The 23,367-nt window shown below is 41.1% G+C and overlaps 1 protein-coding gene across 2 annotated transcripts in view; it reads right to left on the bottom strand.

Annotated features, from left to right (window-relative positions):
* Window positions 1–23,367, bottom strand: part of HSF2 (heat shock transcription factor 2) — a 912,698-nt gene that overhangs the window by 318,983 nt on the left and 570,348 nt on the right. Inside the window, exon 9 of one of the 2 annotated variants that reach the window (XM_044073756.1) lies at window positions 9,930–10,250. The exons of the other annotated variant lie outside the window; for it this stretch is intronic. Within the exon in view, the coding sequence (XP_043929691.1) occupies window positions 9,930–10,250 (321 nt within the window). The remainder of the gene's footprint in view (window positions 1–9,929; window positions 10,251–23,367) is intronic. 2 annotated transcript variants of the gene reach the window in all.

Raw genomic sequence — 23,367 nt, forward strand, 5'->3', positions numbered from 1 at the left:
AGCTGATGCATGTATCTTGATGGAGGAGTAGGACAGGCCTGAATGAAGAAGCAGATACTCCAGAATGTTAGGCATATCTATGTTTGACACATCTTTACTCCAAATGACAAACCTTTTCCATTTTCCAGCATAGTTCTTTCTTGTTGAAGGTCGCTTCAAGAATAATGTCTTTAACTCTTTGGGATAGTTCTGGATTAGCTGCTGCTATGTGATGTTCCATGCAGTCAGTTGCAGCGTTTTAGGTTTGGATGTATGATGCTGTAGTTGTTCTGAGTTAACATCAAAGGCATCAGGACATGTTGTTCGAGACATGCTCTTCAGTAGTGGGTACCAGTGTTGTCTTGGCCAGTTTGGGGTTATCAGGATTATCCTTGGGCGTTCTTCCTTGATTTTTTGTAGTACCTTGTGTATCAAGGGAAGAGGTGGGAATGCATATGCTGTTAGGCCTTTCCAGTTGAAGGAGAGTGAGTCCACTTTCCATGCTAGTGGGTGGAATGTCCTTGTGCAGAATTTTGAGCTGGTGATTGAGAGGTGATGCGAATAGGTCTATCTGTGGCATTCCCCATTTCTTTGAGATGGTCTTGAAGATGTCTGGGTGCAGCTTCGTGGTTCTGCTTAGTATGTCTGCTAGAGCATTGTCTTTCACAAATATTGCCTGTAACTGAATGTTGTAGCTGAGAGCCAGGGTCCACAGCTCCAAGGTCATTCTGCATAGGGGTATGAATGAGTGCCTCCCTGTTTGTTGATGTACCACATGACTGTGGTGTTGTCTGTCCTTATCATCAGCTGGCCCTCTTTGAGGAATGGTTTGAACTTTTGGATTGCCAGTTTTACTGCCAGCATTTCTTTTAGGTTGATGTGCAGGTGAAGTTGATCCTGTGTCCACAATCCTCCTGGGTTTGACTGGCATGCCTGAGCCCACCATGGAACTCCTGTTTTAAGCATGGAATTAGTGGGATTTCTGTTTCTAGACTGTGTCTGTGTTGGGACCATAAATTCTTTAGGTACCACTGTAGTTTCCTCATATGTAGTCTGGCAAATGGGACCAAGATTATGCATGATGCCATGAAGCCCAAGGCCTGTAGAAATTTTCTTGCTGTTAACTTGTTCAGTTTTGTTAGTGCCAAGAAGTAAAGAGGAAGTTCTTTTGTTTTTCTGTAGTCAGGAATGCCATTTGTTGTACTGTGTCCAATTCAAGAATGTCCTTGTTTGGGATGGTATCAGCCTTGACTTTTGTAAATTGACTGTGTATCCCAGTCCTTGGTAAATGACCCTTTGTAAATCTGTTGTCAGCTTGCTTTTGTTGTCCCTTGTAGCAGGCAGTCGTCCAGGTATGGGTAAATTTGTATTCCCTGTAGTCTGCAATGATGCCAGGCATTTTGTGAATACTCTGGGCAGTAGATAAGCCAAAGGGCAATGCTGAGAATTGATAGTGCTCTGATCCTGCAAGAAATCTGAGGTATCTTCTGCAGATTGGTCGAATGGGTGCAGGTATGCCTCCTTGAGATCTAGAGTTACCAGCCAAGACTCCTTGCCCAGCATGGGAAGAAGTTGCTGTAGGGTCAGCATTTTGAATTTTGGGACAATGATGTATGTATTTAAGGTGGACAGATCGCCTTTCTTGGAACTAGGAATAGTCTGGAGTAGAACCCTTTCCTTGTTCTGCTGTTGGCACTCTTTCCACAGCTCTCATGTTTGCTAACTCCATTATCTGGCTGTTTTTGATTTGGAGGTAGATTTGGCATTCCTCTTTTGACTGGTAAAGTGTGGAAGTGAAACCGGTAACCTTGATCTATGGTTTGTAAAATCCACTTGTCTTTTGTTATGTAGTGCCAGTTCTTTGAAAATAAGGTTAACTTTCCGCCTAGAGGGGCTGCTATTTGTTTTAAGTCACTGCGGTTGTGCTGATGTAGTGGCAGTGGCTGTGTCTGTGCCTCTGCTGCTACCTTGCCACTGTGGCACCTCCTCTGGATTGGTTTCTGCCTCTGGCTATTTCTGCCCCTTTGAAATTTTGTGGAGTCAGGAAAGGACCAATTTTTGGCAGGCCAGTTCCTGCTAAACCTTGGGGGTTGAACCTGCAAGAAATCTTTAACAGTTTGAACAGATTTTGCCTTTTCTTCCATTTTCTTCATAACCTGCTGGGCAGGTGTACCAAACAAACTTGTCTTGTCCATAGGAGCATCTAGCAACTTAGCTTTAACATGATCCGGTAAAGCTTGTTCCTTTAGCCATGCATGCCTTCTTATCACTGTGCCTGTCATGGCTGATCTAAATGAAGCCTCCAGTGCATCATAGCCACATTTTAAGGAATGGTTGCTAACCTGTTGTATGTTATTTACCATCTCTAATACATATTTCTTATCAAGAGATTCATCAGTAGTTAGTTTTTAGTTAACTGATCAAGCATAAACTCTTGGTATTGTATCATGTGAAACTGACAGTTTAAAGCTCTAGCTGAGAGAGTAGCTGAAGTGTAGACCTTTTACCCCATCTGTCTAGTGACCTTGCTTCCCTTTCAGAAGGAATAGGGTTTTAGCTGTGGTGGGACCCTGGGATATAGTTTCTGGGTCTGCAAGTGGGGCCTTGTAAAGGTGGTGATGAGTATCTGGCACCCTGTAAAATCTGTCTGGTTTGGCAGGGGCAAACATCATTGAAAGCATCATCCACCACAGGAGAACAGGAGGTATAGCTAAGGGCCTGTGCTGTGGGAGGTGCAGAAAGGTCCTAAGTCTTTTCTGGAGTCTGAAAAATCCTGTTGCTGCCATTGGAACTGTTCTCGCATGGCATGCAAGGTTTCAAAGGAGAATTCTTCTGGTGGGGAAGCAGCTGGAATGGATTCTTCAGCATCAGAATCTTCAAAATTGGAGAAGGAGCCTCAGGCTGGTCAGTTATGTCTGATTCATCAGCAGAATCATCAGAAGACACTGGCTCAGGGGCTCTGCCTCTTCTCTGGGGGCTGAGAGGCCCTGTCTGGGTGAGATTGAGATCCTCTAATTAAAGAAATTAAATCTTCTGCCAAAGAAAGCATTTGAGAACTAGAGGGCCTGGATGGGGGTTTAACAGGCACTGTTTTAGTAGTCTTGGCTGCTTTAGCCTGGCGAAGGCCTTAATGGACATGGCAGCTGGAGGCCTAGCAGCACCACGTGCTGGGGTAGAGACATCCAAGGGATGGTGTCTGATAAGTCAACCACCGTAGTGGGTAAAATTTCTGAGGTCGATTCAAGAGTTGTAGCAGGGGCCTCAGTTGTAAGAATAGGTTCAGCTGTACTTTGAGCAGTTTAAAATCAGAACCGAAAACTGTTCTGCAACAGGCGAACAGGCTGTAAACAAGGCAGACAGTAGTGGAAATCTTTATGAGGTATTTGTTTCCAGGTTAAACAATTGTTAACTTTTTCTGACAGAAGTAATCTCTGGATCCGACCGACCAACAGCTTCTGCTTGCAAGAAAGACTGAGGTGCAGGGCTGCCTGACGACAGGACAACCCACTTGTTATGACTGCAGATGCATCCATGAAGGACATCATCTCATTGATAGAATAGATCTAATGTCTATAACAGTTAAAGAATCTATTCCAACACTGACTGATTACTTGATATTAAATTTACAACATAAAGTTTCTGATAAAGGTAAACTTTCATACATACATAAAATTATCAGACAAGAAACTTTTTACAGTGTAGATACATACTGGAATTATTTCACTTCTATTAATGGGGACCCACCAAATCAACAAGATAAACAATATATATTGGAATCTGCCTATAGAACTACGTCTTCCATTGTCTGGAGACTTTATACATGGACATTTTACATAGATCTTTTATACACCTTTGATGATGAATAAAATAAATAATAAAGATAATCTATGTAAGAGATGTAATGTAGAAATTAATGCTGACTGGGCTCATATGTTTTATGACTGTATAAAATTGAAAGAATACTGGAAGTCAGTTAATGAATTTTTGCAGGCTCGTTTTACAGATAATTTCATTATTTCTAAATCTCTTATATTATTCAACACACCTGTACCTCAAAGTGTTAAAAAGGTTAAGCTTCCCTTGTTATGGTCTATTCTAGCAGTGGCTAGGAAAATAATAACCAGAAATTGGATTTCAGATGCACCTCCTTCGTTCAATGAATTTAAAAATGTTATGAATATAGTGTGCCATATGGAAATAAACACAATTAGGTCAAGAACAACTAGAAAAACATCTTATTATATTGTATGGGATAATTTACAAAATTTGTTAAAAAAATCCTAATTTCAATAGCATGGTATTTTAGTTTAATTAATTGATCTGATTGTAGTGGATGTCTTTGTAAACACTTTAGTTGTTTTGTTGAATGTTATAATCATATCTATTTTTAATTACTTGTATAAAATTGTTATGATATTTCTCTTGTATGTTAAAACAATAAACCTGTTTTGAAAAAAAAAGAAGTTCTGTTACATATAATTATGCATGAATAGGTTCATAGGAGATTACCAGGCTAACTGCCCTAGAGCCTTTATAAGCCTAGGCATATTTATCCCGAGTTGCCCCAACTGTTGGTGGCTAGGTGAGTGAGGTTCACAGAGGTTCATAGGTAGGTACTAGGCTATCGGCCCTGGGACCTATAGAAGCCCAGCCAAAAAGGTACCCTGGCTTTTGCCACCCAAGAAAATTATTTTCCTGTGCCACTGTCGAGCAGAGCCACAGAGGTGGATCCCCGGGGTGAATTTCCTATTTCCCATCCAGTCAAGATTTTTCTTGAAGAGTGCTAATGTTGAGCTTGCTTTGATATAGACAGGCAGTTTACTCCAGAGTATGGGAAGTCTCTGGGACAGGAATCTATCCCTCCGGCATGTTCTGTTTATTGTGGTGACAAGGTTTAGGTCCCTAGAGCGTGTAGCTCAGAGGGATTGGGATTTCTTTAAGTGGAGCATGTCTAACAGCTCTGGGTTTGACATAGCTTTGTATGTTAGGCAGAGATCATCTCTGAGTAGGCGATATGTGACGGAGTAAAGCTGGAGTTTTTTGAGACGGTCTGCGTAGGACATCTGTTTGAGGCCGGTAATCCTCTTTGTGAGGTATTTCTGCGGCCTTTCCAGTTGTTGTAGATGTCTTGTGAAGTACATACCAAAAGGGGCGTTGTACTCTATAATGCGTCTTATGAGTGAGAGTAGAGGGGAACAATGACCTCTCTTTTTCTGGATGAGAAACCTTTTGTGATGAGCTGTGCCACATAGAAGGATTTCCTGACTACTGTGGTGATGGGATTATCAAAGGAGAAACTACTGTCCACCTGTGTCCCAAGGTCTCTTATCACACTTTCGGTGTTAAGTATACTACCGCCTATGTTGTAGTTCATGGGTACAGAGTTTTTACAAAAGGGGATGACAATGCACTTTTTGGCATTGAGCTTGAGCCCATGGCTTTGACACCAGGCATCTGTCTCAGTGAGGCCCTTTTGTAGGATGTCCACATCGTTAGGGGTTTCGATTATGACTCCTAGTTTGCAGTCATCTGCAGGTAAGAGTCTATGGTAATTAATACAGACTTCCATTGTCCAGGATGAACATTGGCACTACCCCAGGATTGAATTTGCAATCACCCATCCACTGATCTAGATTGCATTTGAGGAGGGCCAGGGAGGGACTCTATTTCACATGAATTGGAAGCTTGTTCCGGAGAAGTGGCAGTCTCTGGGAGAAGTACCTATCTCTCCAGCATGACCTGTTCATGTCAGAGGCTAGGTTAATATCCCTGGAGCAAGTGACCCTCGTGCAGTTTATTTTACGAATGTGCAGCATTTCCATCAGGGCCAAGTCAGAGGCTGCCCTGTAAGCCAGGCACAGGTCACCCCTTACCAACCTGTAGGAGACAGGGCTTTCAGTCTCTGTGTAAGACTTGCTTCGTGTACCCTGTAATTTCTTGGTGAGAAACTTCTGTGGTCTCTCCAACTGTTGCAGGTGTCTGGTGAGGTACATGCGAGAGAGAGCAATGTATTCAATTAATTATCTGATGAGGATAGAGTATAAGAATTTTAACATCCTTAGATTGAGATGCGATACCTTTTCTTATAAGATGCGTCACATAAAATGATCTCCTTACTACTGTGGATATGTGGTGCTCAAAGTTCAGACTGCTATCAACCAGAGTACCCAGATCATGTACCATTGGGTCTACACTTAGGGGAGTGCTGTCTATAATGTAATTAGCAAGGAGGCCAGCTTTCCCCAAGGGAATAATGCATTTTTTTGCATTCGGCTTTAATCCATGGCTTTGGCACCAGTCATTTGTCTGCATTAACCCTGTCTGTAGTATATTAACACCACTGATGGACTCAATGATTTCTCGCAATTTGCAGTCGTCAGAGAACTTGGTCAGCCACAGGCCGTCCAAGTTTGCCTGGTCTTCTGAGAAATACATTCTGAACAGTAAAGGGTCCAGCAGAGAACCCTGAAGTATGCCACTGGTGACTGGTCTTTTGCTAGTGGTGAAGTCACCCACTCAGAGTATGTGTCCTGTCGGTGAGCCAACTGGATACCCATCTGGTAATGTAAGGGTCAATTCCAAACTGGGAGAGTTTATCTATAAAACCTGAGTGGGGGATTGTGTCAAATGCCTTAGCTAGGTCAAGACAGGCAGTATGCACCATCTTTTCCTCACCTAGGGTCTTGGTGACTTTCTCGAGGAAGTCAACCATGTTTAACAGGTATGATCTACCTTTAATGAATCCAAACTGGGTTGGGTCCAGAGTTTGGAGATTACCTACATTTTTGTTAATAAGGTTCATGATGATTCTTTCCATGGCCTTGCAGATGAGGCTAGTCAAGCTTATGGGCCTACAATTCCCAGGATCAGCTTATGGCCCCTCTTTGTGCAGTATAAAAAGAATGAGAAAGAAAAAGTATGTACTACCATTTATACAATATGGCACATTTGAAGAGACAGACACAGAATACTCTTACATAACAAGAAACGGAAAGAGAAGGAAACAGTACAAGTAATTTTTTAAAGAAATGGCACAGTTTATTTATTTTTACACAATATGAGAATATATAAGCTAAAATGGAAGAAAATGTGATCATGTTTCTCTTGATCTTTAAAACAATGACAATTTTAATTACATAAATGTACTGTCTGTCTGATGAAAATTTTAATAAAAAATACTCTTACAGAAGTGCTGCAGAATCAAATGAGGTACTACTACAGTCTATTTTACTTGATATCTTGTCAGCATTTGGCAATATGGAATAAGGGACTCTTCAGAATCACTTGCAGTATTACTGCAGTCTCTCAAGTTGGTCTTTGACTGGTTTGCTCCCTACTTGCCCAGTCAATCACTGATGGTGGTTTCTGGTATCAACTCTTCTTTATCATGCTCTCTCATCTGTGGGGTTCCACAGGGGGTAAATTTGGAGTTCTTTGCTGTTTTCGGTGTACAAGATCCAAATGGGTGACATTACTCAGGGGTGAGATATGCAGCATTATCATTATGCTGATGACATGCATACATACCTCTTCTTCCCTTAAGGCACTATGCTTAAAGTTAACAATCTTGCTGTTAATTTGAACTGCATTCAAAACCAGATGCTCTATATTAAAAAATCTCCAAGATGGTAACCAATGCTAATAATACTACTATTCCAGACTCTTACACTCCATTCTTTTGCTGCAAACTCACAGATGTGAAAGAATGGAATTCTTGTCAGAAGTGTATACCTTTGTGGTTAATCTTGACAACAGGCCTACATTCAAGGATAAGGTGTCAGCTGCTGTCAAGTCTTCTTGTTTCCAGCTAAACAATAGTACTCCTGGAAAGTAGCTAATTCTATCTGATGATCTTTCCAGTGGCAATACACACCTTGCTTCTTCTAGCTTGGACAATTTCAACTTTTTGTATCGGAGGCTATCCAACTGTAAACTCTACCTTCAAATGGTGCAAAACTGCAACCTGGCTATTTACAGAGGGTTCCTGATATTGACATATTACTCTAGTTACCAGTTAAGAGTATGTAAATCTTAAAAACCTTTAGTGTCCAATTAGCTTTACATGAGTTCCCCCCACTACAGCTTCAAAAATTTACACGGTATCATCTTTCTCGTACATTATGATCTCCTCCATGACACTGTTAAGGACTTCAAGATGTGGCTGGAGTCATCTGGGATTTGGGCCTTTGCCTATTCAAGCCCATATTTTTGGAACCTATTAACAAGGTGGCTTGAAGGAGTCACTGATGATAGGTGGCTTTAAGATCTTCCACCTCCTCCCTTAGTTTGGTTTACAATGCATAGCTGATAGCAAATTTTGCCCAGTATAATTTATTTACTGGGCAGCGCAGTGGTGCAGCGGTTAGCTTTGTCACCTCACAGCAAGAGGATCGCCATTTTGATTCTCGGCTGTTGTGCCTTCTGTGCAGAGTCTGCATGTCCTCCCTGTGTTCACTTGGGTTTTCTCCGGGTGCTCCGTTTTCCTCCTACTTCCCAAAGACATGCATCTGGAGCATTTCTCCCCAGGCCTCCAATGAAAATAGGCACTGTCACAGTCGAACTTTCCAGTAAACAAATGCTAAAAAAAATTATGTTAAAAAATTATTCTTACCTTTAGAGTTAATCTTCACTGTCTCAAGCATTCACTTTCAAGTTTTATTACTCATCTATATAATGTTTAATTTTACTCATCTGTACAATATTTAATTTTTAATCTCTTAACTAAAAATAAAATCACCAACAGCAATTATGAAGGAATACCATTTCCATACAACCACAACAGACATTATGTAGATCTCTATAAATATGCCAGATGTGGTGGCATAGAGATAAAGTTGACTATGTCCCAGGCAACCAAAGTTTGATTGGCATCTTAGGCAGTTGATAGCAATGGCAGAGTAGACAGGCTGTCCCATGCTAGGGGGTGGGAGGGAGGGTGCAGCTGACCATACACACTATCTGCAAGAGGAAGGGCAGACTGAACCAGGTGTTAAGTGACCAAGCCACTGAGGGGTGGTAGGCATCATAATGAATGTATGAAAGCATGTATTCTCAAGGGGAGGGCACTGAGGGCCACAGTTGTGACGCAGTTTGCATGTCCCCTCCCCACTCAGGAGGTGAAGTTAGGCTATTCAAATAGTCGTCATTTATGAATTGCTGGCGACAGCACCAATCATCTTCATAGTTGCCTGATTACCCCCACCAGACAACTCTCACCTCATCTCCAGGCAGAATACCCAGAACCAACGAACAAATGGATACTACCTAATTAAGGGGAGACTCGATGGTTGGCAAGCATGAAGTAAAAAAAAAAAAAAAAAAAAGGGGGGTGGAATACACACACTGCTCTGCAGCTGTCTGTATAAAATACACACACACTTAATGGATCTATAAACATATACATTTTTAATCTCTTGTAAGGGCTTAAGGAATCTAATTACCACTACTGGATACTCTAAGAACTGTGTTTATAACATCTATCCTCACAGAAGACTGCATGCTAATGAATAAGCAGACTTCAGTGTAGACTTTGACCAATTAATATGGGTATCTCGTAAAAATCGTGTGTGTGTGTGTGTGTGTGTGTGTGTGTGTACACATACTATGCCATCCTGAGACAGCCACCACAAGTACAAGAATTTTTAAAACCCAGTGGTTTTGAAATCCTGGTAAACAGCATATACAAGTATTAGAAAATGTTACTCTGAAAGCTTTATTTTTAGCTCCAATCTTAGGTTTAATTTTCCTTTGATGGTGAAAGCATGCTGTGCAGCTAGAGTACATTTTAAACTACTTTTCCACATATTTACATAACAGCAATTTTTTAACAAGTGGCAGTAAACTGTCATTATTGTGTCAAGTATGCAGCACATCATTTTTCCTGTACTGTACACACAGTGAAATTAAACATTTGTACCTCATCGGGTCGGGGATAGAGAGAAGTTACATACTTGCCAAGAAGATTAATGTTCTGTGAAATTATTCCACTTTCTTTCAGAATTGAATCCATCATAGTCACAGGATCCTCTGAAGTGAGATCTGATGTTTTGTGCAACTGCATAACACTGCTAACAACAGGGCTGACATCCATGTTATCATTTACTGCACTGTCTTTATCTGTTTCGTTTGCATGTGTAACTGGAGGTGTATCTTTATGTTCTGTGGTGTCATTACTGTCCACAATAGCCATATCCAGACATTCAACTTCATCTTCTTCATCATAATCATCATCATCATCATCATCTTCTAAGATTACAGATGCATAAGAATGTCTATAGAAAGAACACAAACAAAAAAAGTTGCTTGGTGGCCAGCAAGAATCAACGGACACAGCATGCTAAATTTCGCCATCAGCTACTGCTACATCACAAGTCCACAAAGGTGGTTTCTACTTTCCTCCGATTAAATTGTACAGAAGTCCATTTTTTTGTGCTTAAGAACTGCAGTGATTATTTTTATGAACACATCAAGACTGACAGGCACTGCAATGCACTGCCTCAGCGGCTGTAAGGAAGTTTTGGATCTTGTGCTCTTCTACAAAGAAATAAATACTACAAGCAGCCTCCCTGCCAGTTAACATATGATGGCGCTGTAAATGACTTACCAAGTACTTCTGCACTTTCAGACACCTTAACTGCTGTCATTACCAACAGACTTGACACAGCACATTCACATATGAGGTAAGCATTCAATTACAAGTTTAACTGTTAAACTTGTGCCTAAACAATTTTCAGAATAATGCAATTTTAAAGTCATAAATAAGGCCACCACATCTTTCTTACTTGTTTACAGAAAATAAAGTTGCTTCGTACATTACAGCTATTTTGAGTTTTGCATATACTTAACACTGCCTGATCATATAACAGCAATTCCAGCAAAAGGAAGAAAGAAGTCTGGGAAGACGGTAGGTGGCATAGATTCATAGGTTTGTACTAGGCTATCAGCCCTAGGGCCTATACAAGCCTAGCCATAACAATTCTAGGCATCCCGGAGAAAAAGTACATCTGTATAAAGCAATTGCCATAATAAAACATCTTCAAGAAGATGTCATTGTAACAGTAAGTCACTGGATTAGGCTTTACCTATCATGTTTCCTGTGTCTCAGCTGGAATTTTTCAGTTACTTTTATTTTTCTACAAGGACCAGTGCTGGCCCCACACTTATTAACTACTGATGCAGGAGGGGCAGGATGCTCAAATATAAAAAACCTGTCCCTCACTTTCTGTTCCTTGAGGCTGGAGGTACTTAATGAAGTGTGATTGTGGCATACAAATGCCTAATACTGAGCCAAATTAGAATCAAGTGAGAAACAGAAAGAGTAACCACAAAACAGCAACTACATACAAAATCGACTTAAAGTATGGAGAAAAAAAATACTGATAACAATGAACTATCATTGAAGATCTACTGTTGTGGTTAAGTACCCTGTCATCTCTGAAGAGGGTCACAACAACACTAAATCATTACTTGGGTCAAATCCAAAGCAGTGTTTATTACCCCTGGAAAGTGGACAGTTGTACAATTCCCTGTAACAGTGGAGAGCCAAAACATCTCGACTCAGCTTGCAGTATCTGGTGAAAATGCAGACAGTAGTCTATGTGGCAGACTCTAGCATATCCTGTGCAGAAACAACTCTAATATAAGTTGATGAAGATGCTGCTGCACTAGGATGTGCTCGCACAGTGCCTTACGAAAGTTCACTGCACTTGTACAAAAAGTCAATCCTGTTGGTCAGCAACTAAAAAAGGTTTGTTTACTTACAAGTAGGCATTACCTGTACTTATTAAGGATCAAAAAGCTGATCTGTTTTCCCAAAAGCATGAATTTTGCTGGTGTACACTCATAGTTATCTATGCATAACCAGCATATGTAAAAATGCTCCCCTTTATTTTGGTAGCATAGATAAAAGACAAGGAGCTCAGTGGACTGGTTAAGAAACAGTTGAGACCATCCTGAGCATAATGTAAAGATTAGTCTTAAGATGCACCTTTTTGTTAAGAAAGGCTGTGTAAAATGGCTTTCACATTACAGCCTGCAACTCTGAAATCTTTCTTCCCAAGGTATAATTATAAAAGCTTTTCCAGGAAAGATACCCATCACCTGGTTTAAACAGAGATGACGTTAACATTTACAAAATGCAGGACACCCTTCAGAATGGCCTTAACAAATTAGCCATCTATGACAAAAAACTGTTCCTCAAGTAGAAACTGCAAATCTATACATATATGGTAAAATGGTACACAAACTGTAGACATTCTCTGCTGAACAAATATGCTAAATTTGACTGAAAGAGATGGTTCAGGTAAATTCAAGACCTTGAAATGGACAGTTCAAAAGACCTAGACACTGTGGTTGTCCAAGAGGCAAACCTATTCCACTTCAGAAGGTAAAACGTCCTTACAGAACACCTTCTGGCTTACTTCAGGACTTCTAATAACTGCAAGGAAAATTAGTCACTGCTACAAATTAAAATTCTATCTTCCAAGCAGAGATGTGCAGTGTTTTGAGACTGGCAGGTAGAATACTGTCTTAATGCGAAGTCAGGAAAGACTTGAGTAGAAGCAAAAGTCATGAAGGATGACCGATTGGTTTCATTAAGAAGGAACCACAGCTACTTTGGCCAAGAAGGAATGAGACAGTCGCTCTCCTCATTTTTCAGAAATACTTTGGGAATCAGAAGAAATGGAAGGCATGCATAAAGTAAGGTAAGATTCCATCAGCATGAGAAACATCCTTTCCTGCACAATGTCCTGAAAATGCATATTCATTTTCCACTCATACATGATAAAGAGCTTTATGCATGCTGACAAAAAGACAGAAGTCAATTCGAAAGGGCTGTGGGATTTACAGCTGAAAGACTGCACTAGATGGCACAATTCCTGATCAAAAGGGTCTCCTGGCAAAGCTGAAAATATCTTACCCCCCATCTTGCCGTACTATGCAACAATAGTGTTGTTTGCACCAATTCAAAGGCAACAAAGACGTTATTTTGAAAAGCTTGTAATGGTCTAAAAATAATTTCTCTCAGAATTATGTGAAAAAAAATGTCGCAGAGACCATGAGACCAGCTGCTTTGTCCAATAAATGAACTGGGCTCCAAAAGTATAATTTGTACAATTTGCTCTCACCTGGAGAATTACTGTTAAATCAATTACATGCATCCCTTTGGTCACTACATCTGAATCTGCCTACTACAGAAACTCCTTTACTAATTGATGAAAAATAACAAGTTTCTAAGGAATTTGTTGACTGGTTTCAGTCATGTCTATGAACTCACTAAGGTCATCATATTTTAAATACTGAATGAAGAACCACAGACTGCAAGAAAACATAAATCTTAAGTTCTTTATGGCACTTTGTTTGCTGTAAAAGCCTGATGTTGAAAGAGGACAAAAACTTCATCTGTACAGAGTGTATGGAAGCAAAGGTCACTGAAGTAGCAGGAGTCAGGGGTGATGCCCTGTATTTTGTTCTGATCCTTAAGGACTGCAAAGTGATGGTCAGTGATGTGTTGCAGCAGCAGTTCTAGGACTGAGCTACAATTACACAATCAACGAATATGGAAAGAAAGTTACGTTTTGTTTCCTTACCTGTGCAAATACTACAGCTAAACATAAGGTAAACACTCAGACTGTGAACAGCCAAAATGGCAGGGATGTAAACTGAAAATGGTGATGAACTATCTGAAACCAGAGGTACTTACTGAGGTGTTACCACATGAAATACATTTGTCTCTGATAAGAAACAGACTAACAGCCTTTGATGTCTGAGGGGGAGAGAACCACTGTACCACCTTTGTAACAGCTAATGATCCATCTGGGGCACAAGGAACTGAATGGTGCTATTGTTTCTACAGAAAAAATGGACTGCACAACCCTAAGACATTGTTTAACACCCACCTACAGTTACTCTGAGGGTGGGGGTGCTGCATGTAGTCACTTACATATTTGCTGACAACAGTTCCTTCCCTTTTGACCTTGTGGTAGATGGGAACTACATCAGTCCTATTTCTGGCCATAAGACTGCTGAACAAGTGTACTCTTTTCTATAAAACCGACTTTTACCTGTATGATAATTTCTTATAAAATGAGTTGTGAAAACAAGGTGAATTTCTTTAAAAATCCGTTTTTTTTGTTTGTAGTTTATTCTCTAAGGCTGTCAAAATATCATCAGTTGGTTGACCAAAAAACAAATCCTTAGTGACTCAACATCTAGTAATTGACACTTGAACTCTTCAACATAAAGTGCCATACTGAGCTGCCCATGTCTTTTCATCACTACACCTGACATGGCTGACCTGGAAGACTCATTCACTGCACCACAGGTGCATTTTAGAGCACGGACCTTTCTCTTAAATATCTTTGTCATCAGAATCTTGGAGTTTTTGTAAAGTCTCCTTTATCTGCCCCAGCATGGTGCTCTGATAAATAATCTCAAGGGTCATATGATTTGATGTTATTTGTTGCCAAGCTACGGGAAGTGTACACTTTTCACACTTACCTGTTCAGCAATTATGAATAGCTATCCCACGGTAATGCTTCCAATGATACAGATTTTCTAGACTGAAATGTGGAGGAAAAAGAAATGGTGGAAGAGTCTGCCTTATGTTTGTTGTACAGATCCCATCTTTCCTTTGGTGCTTTGTACTCTGTATGCACTTTTCAGTACTGGTGCCTAAATACTGAATTTTAGTTTTAATAACGCCTTGAAATGTTTGGAATAGACAAAGGATCATGCACACAAAGTCTCTCAACTGCACTGCAACATTTTTTTTTCTATAAGAGGAGCCACTAGCAGCTAGTTAAATAACTCGCCCAATAATTTATCAACTCTGCAAATGTGATCTCTTTGGGATAACTGTAAAGATGTATCCCAGTGTTCTGATCCAAGTCTCAGTATTGTGAGGACTCAGTACAGTCCATGTAGAAATCCTCTTCTTTGGAGGATAAAGGAGACTGGATTCCTTTATGTTTTATTTTGGGATCAAGGAACTTCAATGGTAGCTGTGAAATGTTCACATTTTCAACATGAAAAACAGACATATGTTGCTCAAGAAGGCAAACTAATACGAATTTCTGTTTTTGCCTGGGGGCTTCTTTTACAAAAATAAAATATTTGTAAGAAAATGCATTTTTAGTCAAAAACAGGAAGACAATACAGAAGAGTTTGTTGTTTATAGGTGGTCTTCCTAGCAGATAACAACTCCTTTGCAATGGCCACATTAGGCTTATCGGCTATTAAGAATTACAGATCTGCCATGTGTTGAATGATACTAGATGGTTCCAATTACTCTAAAGAATGAAACATTGGAGCTTAAGGTTGGAAATTACTGACTTCTTAAAATTTTCTATATTTTTCCTCTTCCCAATTTCTTATTTTTGGGACTTCTTTATGTCTGCTTCTGAAAACATTTTATACATTTCAAAGAAAAACAAAAGAAATGTGATTTTAATCATGTCACTGTAGTACCTCTGTTAAATTAAGTTGTCAGGATATCCCCTCTTCTTAAACAATTCACCAATAAATTTGATTTCCTTGACCATATCTTCCCTAAGTGTGGTCATTCTGGCTGCCCTGATACACTGCCCTTTGAGAATACTTCTTTTCTGGGTGTGGGGAAGATTACTGGAGTATTCAAGATAATTTACTCACAATTTTAATAGGAAGGGTATAAATTATTTGGACACATACATATTCAGTGATGGGTACAGTTTTCAGTCTAGAATTTACAGGAAAGAAACTTTTTGTAATTCCTATCTTGAATACTCCAGTAATCATCCCCACACCCAGAAAAGACGTATTCTCAAAGGGCAGTGTATCAGGGCAGCCAGAATGACCACACTTAGGGAAGATATGGTCAAGGAAATCAAATTTATTGGTGAATTGTTTAAGAAGAGGGGATATCCTGACAACTTAATTAATGACATTACAGGATATGTGACTAGAGAGTGGGGGAAGAAATATGTTCCCCTCCTGGGTGACACAACCAATACTCAGGGCACAAAGGAAAACCAATTGGACATCACTGGATTATATACGGCATATATACTGGAGTTCAGCCCATTTGTTGGTGAAATTAAGTACACTATACAACAAAATTGGAATATATTAACCAGTGATGAAGCAGTGTACAGCAGACTTGATGACAAACCCACATTTGTGTACAAAGCAGGGAAGAACATCAAAAGGATGATAGAATCTAAAACATCCAATATGAGAGACATCCCAATTGAGAATTTGGAAGGAACTACAAAATGTGGGCATTGTAACCAATGTCATGCCATCTTGGAAGACAAACAGATGTGTCTGGAGAATGGAATCAGGAGTACAATCAAATTTAATAGAGGGAACTGTCAGACCCAACATGTAATATATTTGGGGAAATGTATTTCATGTCCTAGTTATTATGTTGGGAAAACAGATAGAAGATTGAAAAATCGGATATATGATCATCTTTACTGTATCAAAGGAAAGGACAAAAACAATGCCTTATACAGACATTTACAAGATAGTAATGGATGCGAGTCCTTCAAGTTTGCTATATTGGAAGTTGTTAGGAGTAATCCAAGAGGGGGTAATATAAAAGCCATAGTAGGGGAGAAAGAAATTAAATGGCAAATAAGGTTAAATGCGGCTAGCCCCCCAGGATTAAATGAATTTATATCCACCAAACCCCTCATTAAGGTATAATATAATTTATTTTAACTTTTCACCATATTATTTCTGTAGTATCAACTCTATACATGCACACACTAGCTGGTAGACAATTTTACTACAATAGATAGATGGTCACCACTTATTATTACTGAACAACTATATAACATTACAAGTAAGATTTAGATTCAGCATTCATGTAAAGAAAAAATACAGGGAGTATATATATCAGTGCTGCTATCAGGATCGACTCAATTAGGAGCGATAGTTCATTTTACTCAATTTATTCATCTATCAAATATGCTGTATGAATATTACAATAATTCTTAGTTTATGACACAGTAGGATAGAGTATAGATAGAATGAATGTATTTGAATTTTAGATGTCTTTTAGAACACAAGTACGTGTGCACACAGACATTTATGTGTGTATGTTCTTTTAAAACAGTGACAGTTTACAGTAATTATTTGTTTTATTTAGGGTGGGAATTTACCAGTATAAATGGGCTTGACACAGTAGATGAGTGTTCTGATGAAATCTACGGATAGTAGATGAAAGCGCTCAACCTGTAACTTTTGTTTGTCATATTAAAAAAAGATTTTAACCAGTTGGAAAGTACAGTTTTGTACCTACCATAAATGTAGATGTTCGAGTGTATATACTGCTGCAGTCATCACACTTGGGTTATCCTGTAGTCAGGCGGTCCCGCAGTCGGCCGAATCCCAAAGCCTTGGTCCGGCATTGGCTGTCGTCGCTTCTTCCCTGACGTCAGAGTGACAGGGGTATAAAAGAGGCAGCCAACGCCATTTTCTTCAGTTTTTCTTGCCCCAGATGTCAGGTGCCCCCAACTAGGAAGGCAAAACAAAAAGCTATGCAAAAATTCCTTAGAAGATAAACAATAGTACTAACTATTAGCAAATACACCATATAGACATGCATCCAACTGACTGATTAACATGGAGCTATAACTAACACCCTGGTATGTAGAGGGGATGGTGGGAGGGTAACCTGGACTGCAGCAGTATATACACTTGAACATCTACATTTATGGTAGGTACAAAACTGTACTATGTTCATCGTGTTATACTGCTGCAGTCACCACACTTGGGTAGAATCCCTAAGCTATGGATGGGTGGCTGGTACTAAACCGGGTTAGGCGAAGCTAGGATACCCTGCAGCACTGCAGTGGCAAAACCAGCTCTGGATTTTGAGTATAAAGGAAGGTGGTAGTGCTTAGTAAAGGTGTGCACTGAACTCCAAGTGGCTGCCTCCAGAATGTCCTTGGTTGAAACCCCCCTGAGAAAGGCTGCTGTAGCCCTGGTAGAATGGGACCTAATATTAACAGGCACTGCTTTCCCATGGTGCGAGTAGCAAAAGCGGATACAATGTGCTATCCATTTGGAGATGGTCTGTTTTGAAATGGCCTTTCTTTGTGAACCTGCAGCATAGGATACAAAGAGTTAGTCAGTTTTTCTGAAGGTCTTTGTCCTATCTAAATAGTAATGTAGCTGTCTGTGAATGCCCAAAGAGTGAAGGAGTCTTTCTCCTTTATTCTGGGGGTTTGGATAAAAGGTGGGTAAATGAATGGTCTGATTTAAAGCCACACTGGATACTACTTTTGGCATAAAGGTAGGGTTAGTTCGTAAGGAGACCCTGTCCTGATGAAAAATGATGAAAGGTTCCACTGCCATAAGTGCCTGTAGTTCTGAGACCCTGCGTGCTGAGGTAATAGCTACAACAAAGCTGTTTTCCAAGACAAGTATTGTAGTTCTGCTGAGAATGCTGGTTCGAAAGGAGGCAGTGTTAATTTTTCTGAAACGAAGTTCAGGTCCCAAGCTGGTGTTGGGGGTTTTCTGGGGGGGGGGTCTTATATTCTTAGCCCCTCTGAGAAACTGCCGTAGTAAAGGGTGTGAGAACATTGGAGGATCCATATTGTATTGAGCTGAAATGGCTGAAGCATGGATCTTAATGGATGAGAATGAAAGGCCTTGGTGTAGCATCTCAGTTAAGTATTGCAGTATTTGAGGAATGTTAGATATCCAAGGATTTTGGCCTTTAGCCTGGTTCCATGCACAAAATCTTTTCCATTTGTCTGAGTAAGTTTTTCTGGTGCTGGGCCTTCTGGCCTCCATAATGACATTCTGGACGTCCTTTGACAGAATTGTTGATTGAAAATTCAAGGTATTCTCCATGCAGCTAAATTTAAAGTTCTGAGCTGGCTATGAAGTATCAGAGAGTTTTTCTGAGTCAGCAGTAGTGGGAATTGAGGCAAGATCCATGGAGGGCTGTGAGTCAAGTTCCTTAGTAATGGATACCAGTGCTGGCGTGGCCAGTCCGGAGCAATGAGGATCATTTGTGGTCTCTCTGATCTGACTTTCAATAATACCTTGCTCAGTAGAGGTAGTGGTGGGAAGGCATAGACTGCCAATGCTGTCCAACTGAATGATAGGGCGTCCACTTTCCAGGCTAAGGAGTGATAAGTCCTTGTGCAAAATTTCTGTAGTTGGCAATTGTTGGGGGAGGCAAATAGATGTATGTCTGGACATCCCCACCTTTGAGTTATCATTGAAAATACTTGTGGGTGTAGTCTCCACTCGTGAGGATCTGCCATATTTCTGCTTAATTCGTCTGCCAATATGTTTTCCTTTCCTGGTAGGAATTGTGCTTGCAGATGCACTTGGTAAGTCAATGCTGTGTTCCACAAGGTCATCGCCTGTCTGCATAAAGGGTAGGTGTCCTTATTAGTAGTTGTCCTGGATGCAAGAGGTCCTTGAAAGCTGTCAGTGCATTTTGCACAGCTAGCATCTCCTTTTGGTTGATGTGAAGATGCATTTGTTTTGCAGACCATTTGCCCTGTATGCACTGTCCTGCCATGTGTGCTCCCCAGGCATAGTCTGAAGAATCTGTTGTCACAGTTTGGTTTGCTGGAGGTAAGACGGAAGGAAGACCCTTGTTTATTTGACATGCTTGAGCCCACCATAGGAATTCTTTTTGAAGGCATGGAATGAGAGGTATACTTGATTTGAGGCTGTGCCTGTGTTGAGACCATACACTTTTCAGGTACCATTGTAATTTCCTCATATGCAGCTTTGCATATGGGAGTAGTTGAATGCAGGATGCCATGAACCCCAATGCTTGCAGGATTTTCCTTGCAGTGAGCTGGGTAAAAGTTTCCATCTTTTTGAAGTATTGAGTCGATTGTTGTTGTTTGTCTGGCGTGAGAAAAGCCATCTGGGCCGTTGTATTTAAGCTGGCACCCAGGAATATTATTTGTTGCGAGGGTATTAGCTTTGACTTCTTTTTGTTTACTGTGTACCCTAGGGAACTGAGCAGTTGTATTACAAATGCCAGATGCTGTAATAGAATGTCCTTGCTGTCCGCTTGGATCAGGCAGTCGTCCAGATATGGGTAAATTTGTATTCCTCGTTGTCTGCAATATGCAATTACTGATGCCAGGCATTTCGTAAATACTCTGGGCGCAGTAGATAAGCCAAAGGGCAATGCAGAGAATTGATAATGCGTTGTACCTGCCAAGAATCTGAGGTATCTTCTGCAATCTTGTCTGATAGGGACATGCAGGTATGCCTCTTTGAGGTCCAACGTTACCAACCAAGACTCCTTGCCCAGCATGGGAAGAAGCTGTTGAAGTGTGAGCATTTTGAATTTGGGTACCTCCAGGTATGTGTTTAGAATTGGGAGGTCTAAAATGGGCCTCCAGGCTTTGTCCTTTCTTGGGACTAGAAATAGTCTCGAGTAAAAACCTTGACCTTGCTCCTTTGTAGGTACCTTTTGAATTGCTTTCATATCCATGAGAGCTGATATTTGTGCTTGTGCCTCTGCCCATGGGTTTGGAGGCAGATTTGGCATGCCTCTCATCCGTGGTAAAGTGTGGAAATGAAATCTGTATCCTCAGGTAATAATATCCAGAACCCATTTGTCCTTTGTTATAATGCGCCAATTTTGCGGAAATAAAGCCAGTTTTCCTCCCAAAGGTGCTGCCAGGGCAATTTTGCTTGGCAGGCGAAGGGGGAAGTCATTGTGTTTGTTTCATGAAGGGTTGAGATCTTTTGTCTCCCCCTCTTTGAGATGTAGTTTGCCACTGTCTAGGCCTGAAAGAACCTTGTGGCTGGCCTCTGCCCCTAGGGCGTCTGTACCTACCTCTTTGGGGTCTGTCTGATGCAGGAAAGGACCAGTTTTTTGATGGCCAGTTCCTGCTGAAATTAGGAGATTGTACCTGTAAAAAATCTTTAACTGTTTGCATAGATTTTGCCTTTTCTTCCATTTTCTTTAAAACTTCCGCTGCTATGACACCAAATAAAACATCTTTCTGCAATGGAGCATCCAATAACTTTGCTTTGACATGTTCTGGTAAGGCTTGTTCTTTAAGCCAAGCATGCCTATGAATTACAGACCCTGTGACAGCTGCTCTACACGAGGCTTCCAATGAATCAAAACCACACTGTAAGGTATGCTTTCCCACCTGTTCTGCTGCATGCAGCAAATCCTGTATCTCTTTGAAATCAGGTTGATCTGTCTGAGGGGTCATTTTCTGTTTTAACTGTGTAATCAAGTACTGTTGGTATTTTAGCATGTGGAATTGGCAGTTTAAGGCCCTCATGGCCAAAGTGGCAGACGTATACACTTTCTTTCCCCATCTTTCTAATGCTCTGGAATCTCTTTCAGAAGGAAGTGGATTCTTAGCAGTAGAGGCCTTAACCCCTTTGGGACCCTGGGAAATGGTTTCTGGGTCTGCAGTAGGACTTTTATATAGAAACGTATGAGTGTTAGGAACTCGACAGTATCTGTCTGGTTTAGCTGGTGCTGGAGGTAAAGAATCTGGGTTTAGACTAGATTCGGAGTAAACATCATCCAAAATGTCTAAAACTGGAGGAATGCTAGGGGTCTATGCTCTGGAAGAAGAAGAAACTCTAGGAGTCTTTTCTTAGAGTCAGAATAATCTTGGCCTTCCCAGTGGAAGTGTTCCCTCAAGGTGTGTAAAGTTTCCCCAAAAGAGTAGTCTTCAGGGGGGGAGACAGAGGGAATGGACTCTTCAGCATCTGAATCTTCATAAGGAGGGAAGGAGTTGCCTGAGGAAATGCTTGATCAGAAGAGGGATAACCTTCCTCCAGTCTAGGCCTTTTGTCGGGGGGGGGGGGGGTTGGGATCCCATGATAAGGGTAATTAAATCCTCAGCCATCTTAAGCATCTGTTTTTTAGCCATAGGGGCCTGTGGGGGATTGTGTGGACCCGGCTTCCTAACTTTGAAGGGAGCTTTAGCATAAGACTTAGTAGAGATAGTAGTTGGTTTGAAGACACCTTCAGAAACCGAAGGCCTATCCAAAATTTCCGGATCACCGTCAGGACTGGCGTCCGATGGGTGAGGTGGAACCGGTTCCTGAGGCCCAGCTGCGTCGGTCTGGGAGGCCGTCAGGGGCTGCGTAGGCGCCTCGCTGAAAACTGGAGAACCGGCGTCAGGCCTGGCTGAGGCCTCGGTAACTGGTCTTGGCCTTGGCTGTTTGTCCTAATCTTTGTGTTTTTTAAACAATGCTGATGTCGGCTGCTCCGACGGCATGCTATAGTTAAATTTTCTGCCAAAATAATGCTGGGCGAAATCTGCCCGACACTTAATTGTAAGTTTGTTGAACCTAGCACAAAACCGACAACCAGAGACGTCGTGGTCTGGGCCTAGGCAAGGAATACACTGAGAATGAAAATCCTTATGAGGTATTTGCTTCCCACAAGAAATGCAATTATTAACTTTGTCTGACATCAGTCTGAGGGAAGAAAAGTTTCCCCAACGGGGTACTTAGCTTTAGAGAAGACTTCGGGCTGAAATTCGATTCGAAAATCTCAGGAGCTGGCCGACCGGCACTTGCGAACTGCTTCTGCTTCGGGCACCACGCGGCAAGAAAGACTGAAGAAAATGGCGTTGGCTGCCTCTTTTATACCCCTGTCGCTCTGACGTCAGGGAAGAAGCGACGACAGCCGACGCCGGACCAAGGCTTTGGGATTCGGCCGACTGCGGGACCGCCTGACGACAGGATAACCCAACTGTGATGACTGCAGCAGTATAATACGATGAACATCGTGACACTCATTTCATCTTGGAACTATTTTCTGTGCTTCACTATTTGGTAAGTGTCACAGAATGGTCAAGTCTACTTACAAGCTAAGAAATCTGCAGCATAAGATCTCTCTTTCTCCCTCCTCATTTGGCAAAGTATGTCCACAAGATGGAAGTCTTCTAAAGCTTCAATAACTTCTAATATCCAACAAGGAAATCCAGCAGGATGAGGCAGACTACTGTAAAAAAGTTCAGTTGTGTACATTTACCATAAATGTAGATGTTAGAGCGTATTCACTGTTGCAGTCATCACATTTGGGTTATCTGCCTGCAGGTAGCCCTCAGCAGGCCTGAACACCAGAGTCTTCGGATTTCTGCGTCGGATGCCATCTCTTCTTCCATGACGTCAGGTCGTAATGGGTATAAAACATGCAGCCGACGCCATTACATCAGTTTTTCTTGCCCCAGATGTCAGGTGCCCCCACAATAGGAAGCAATTATATGGTATGGTACACCCCCATGAAAAAGCAAACACACCAGAAAAAATAAATATACCAAACAAGAAGGAAAGGTAGAGCCAAGAGAAGTCAGGGGGCTGTGGGGGGAGGATAACCAGGACTGCAACAGTGAATACACTCGAACATCTACATTTATGGTAAGTGTACACAAC

The sequence above is a fragment of the Protopterus annectens genome, chromosome 1.part1, assembly GCF_019279795.1.
Source record: "Protopterus annectens isolate FY-2018-M chromosome 1.part1, PAN1.0, whole genome shotgun sequence".
Classification (NCBI taxonomy): Eukaryota; Metazoa; Chordata; order Ceratodontiformes; family Protopteridae; genus Protopterus; species Protopterus annectens.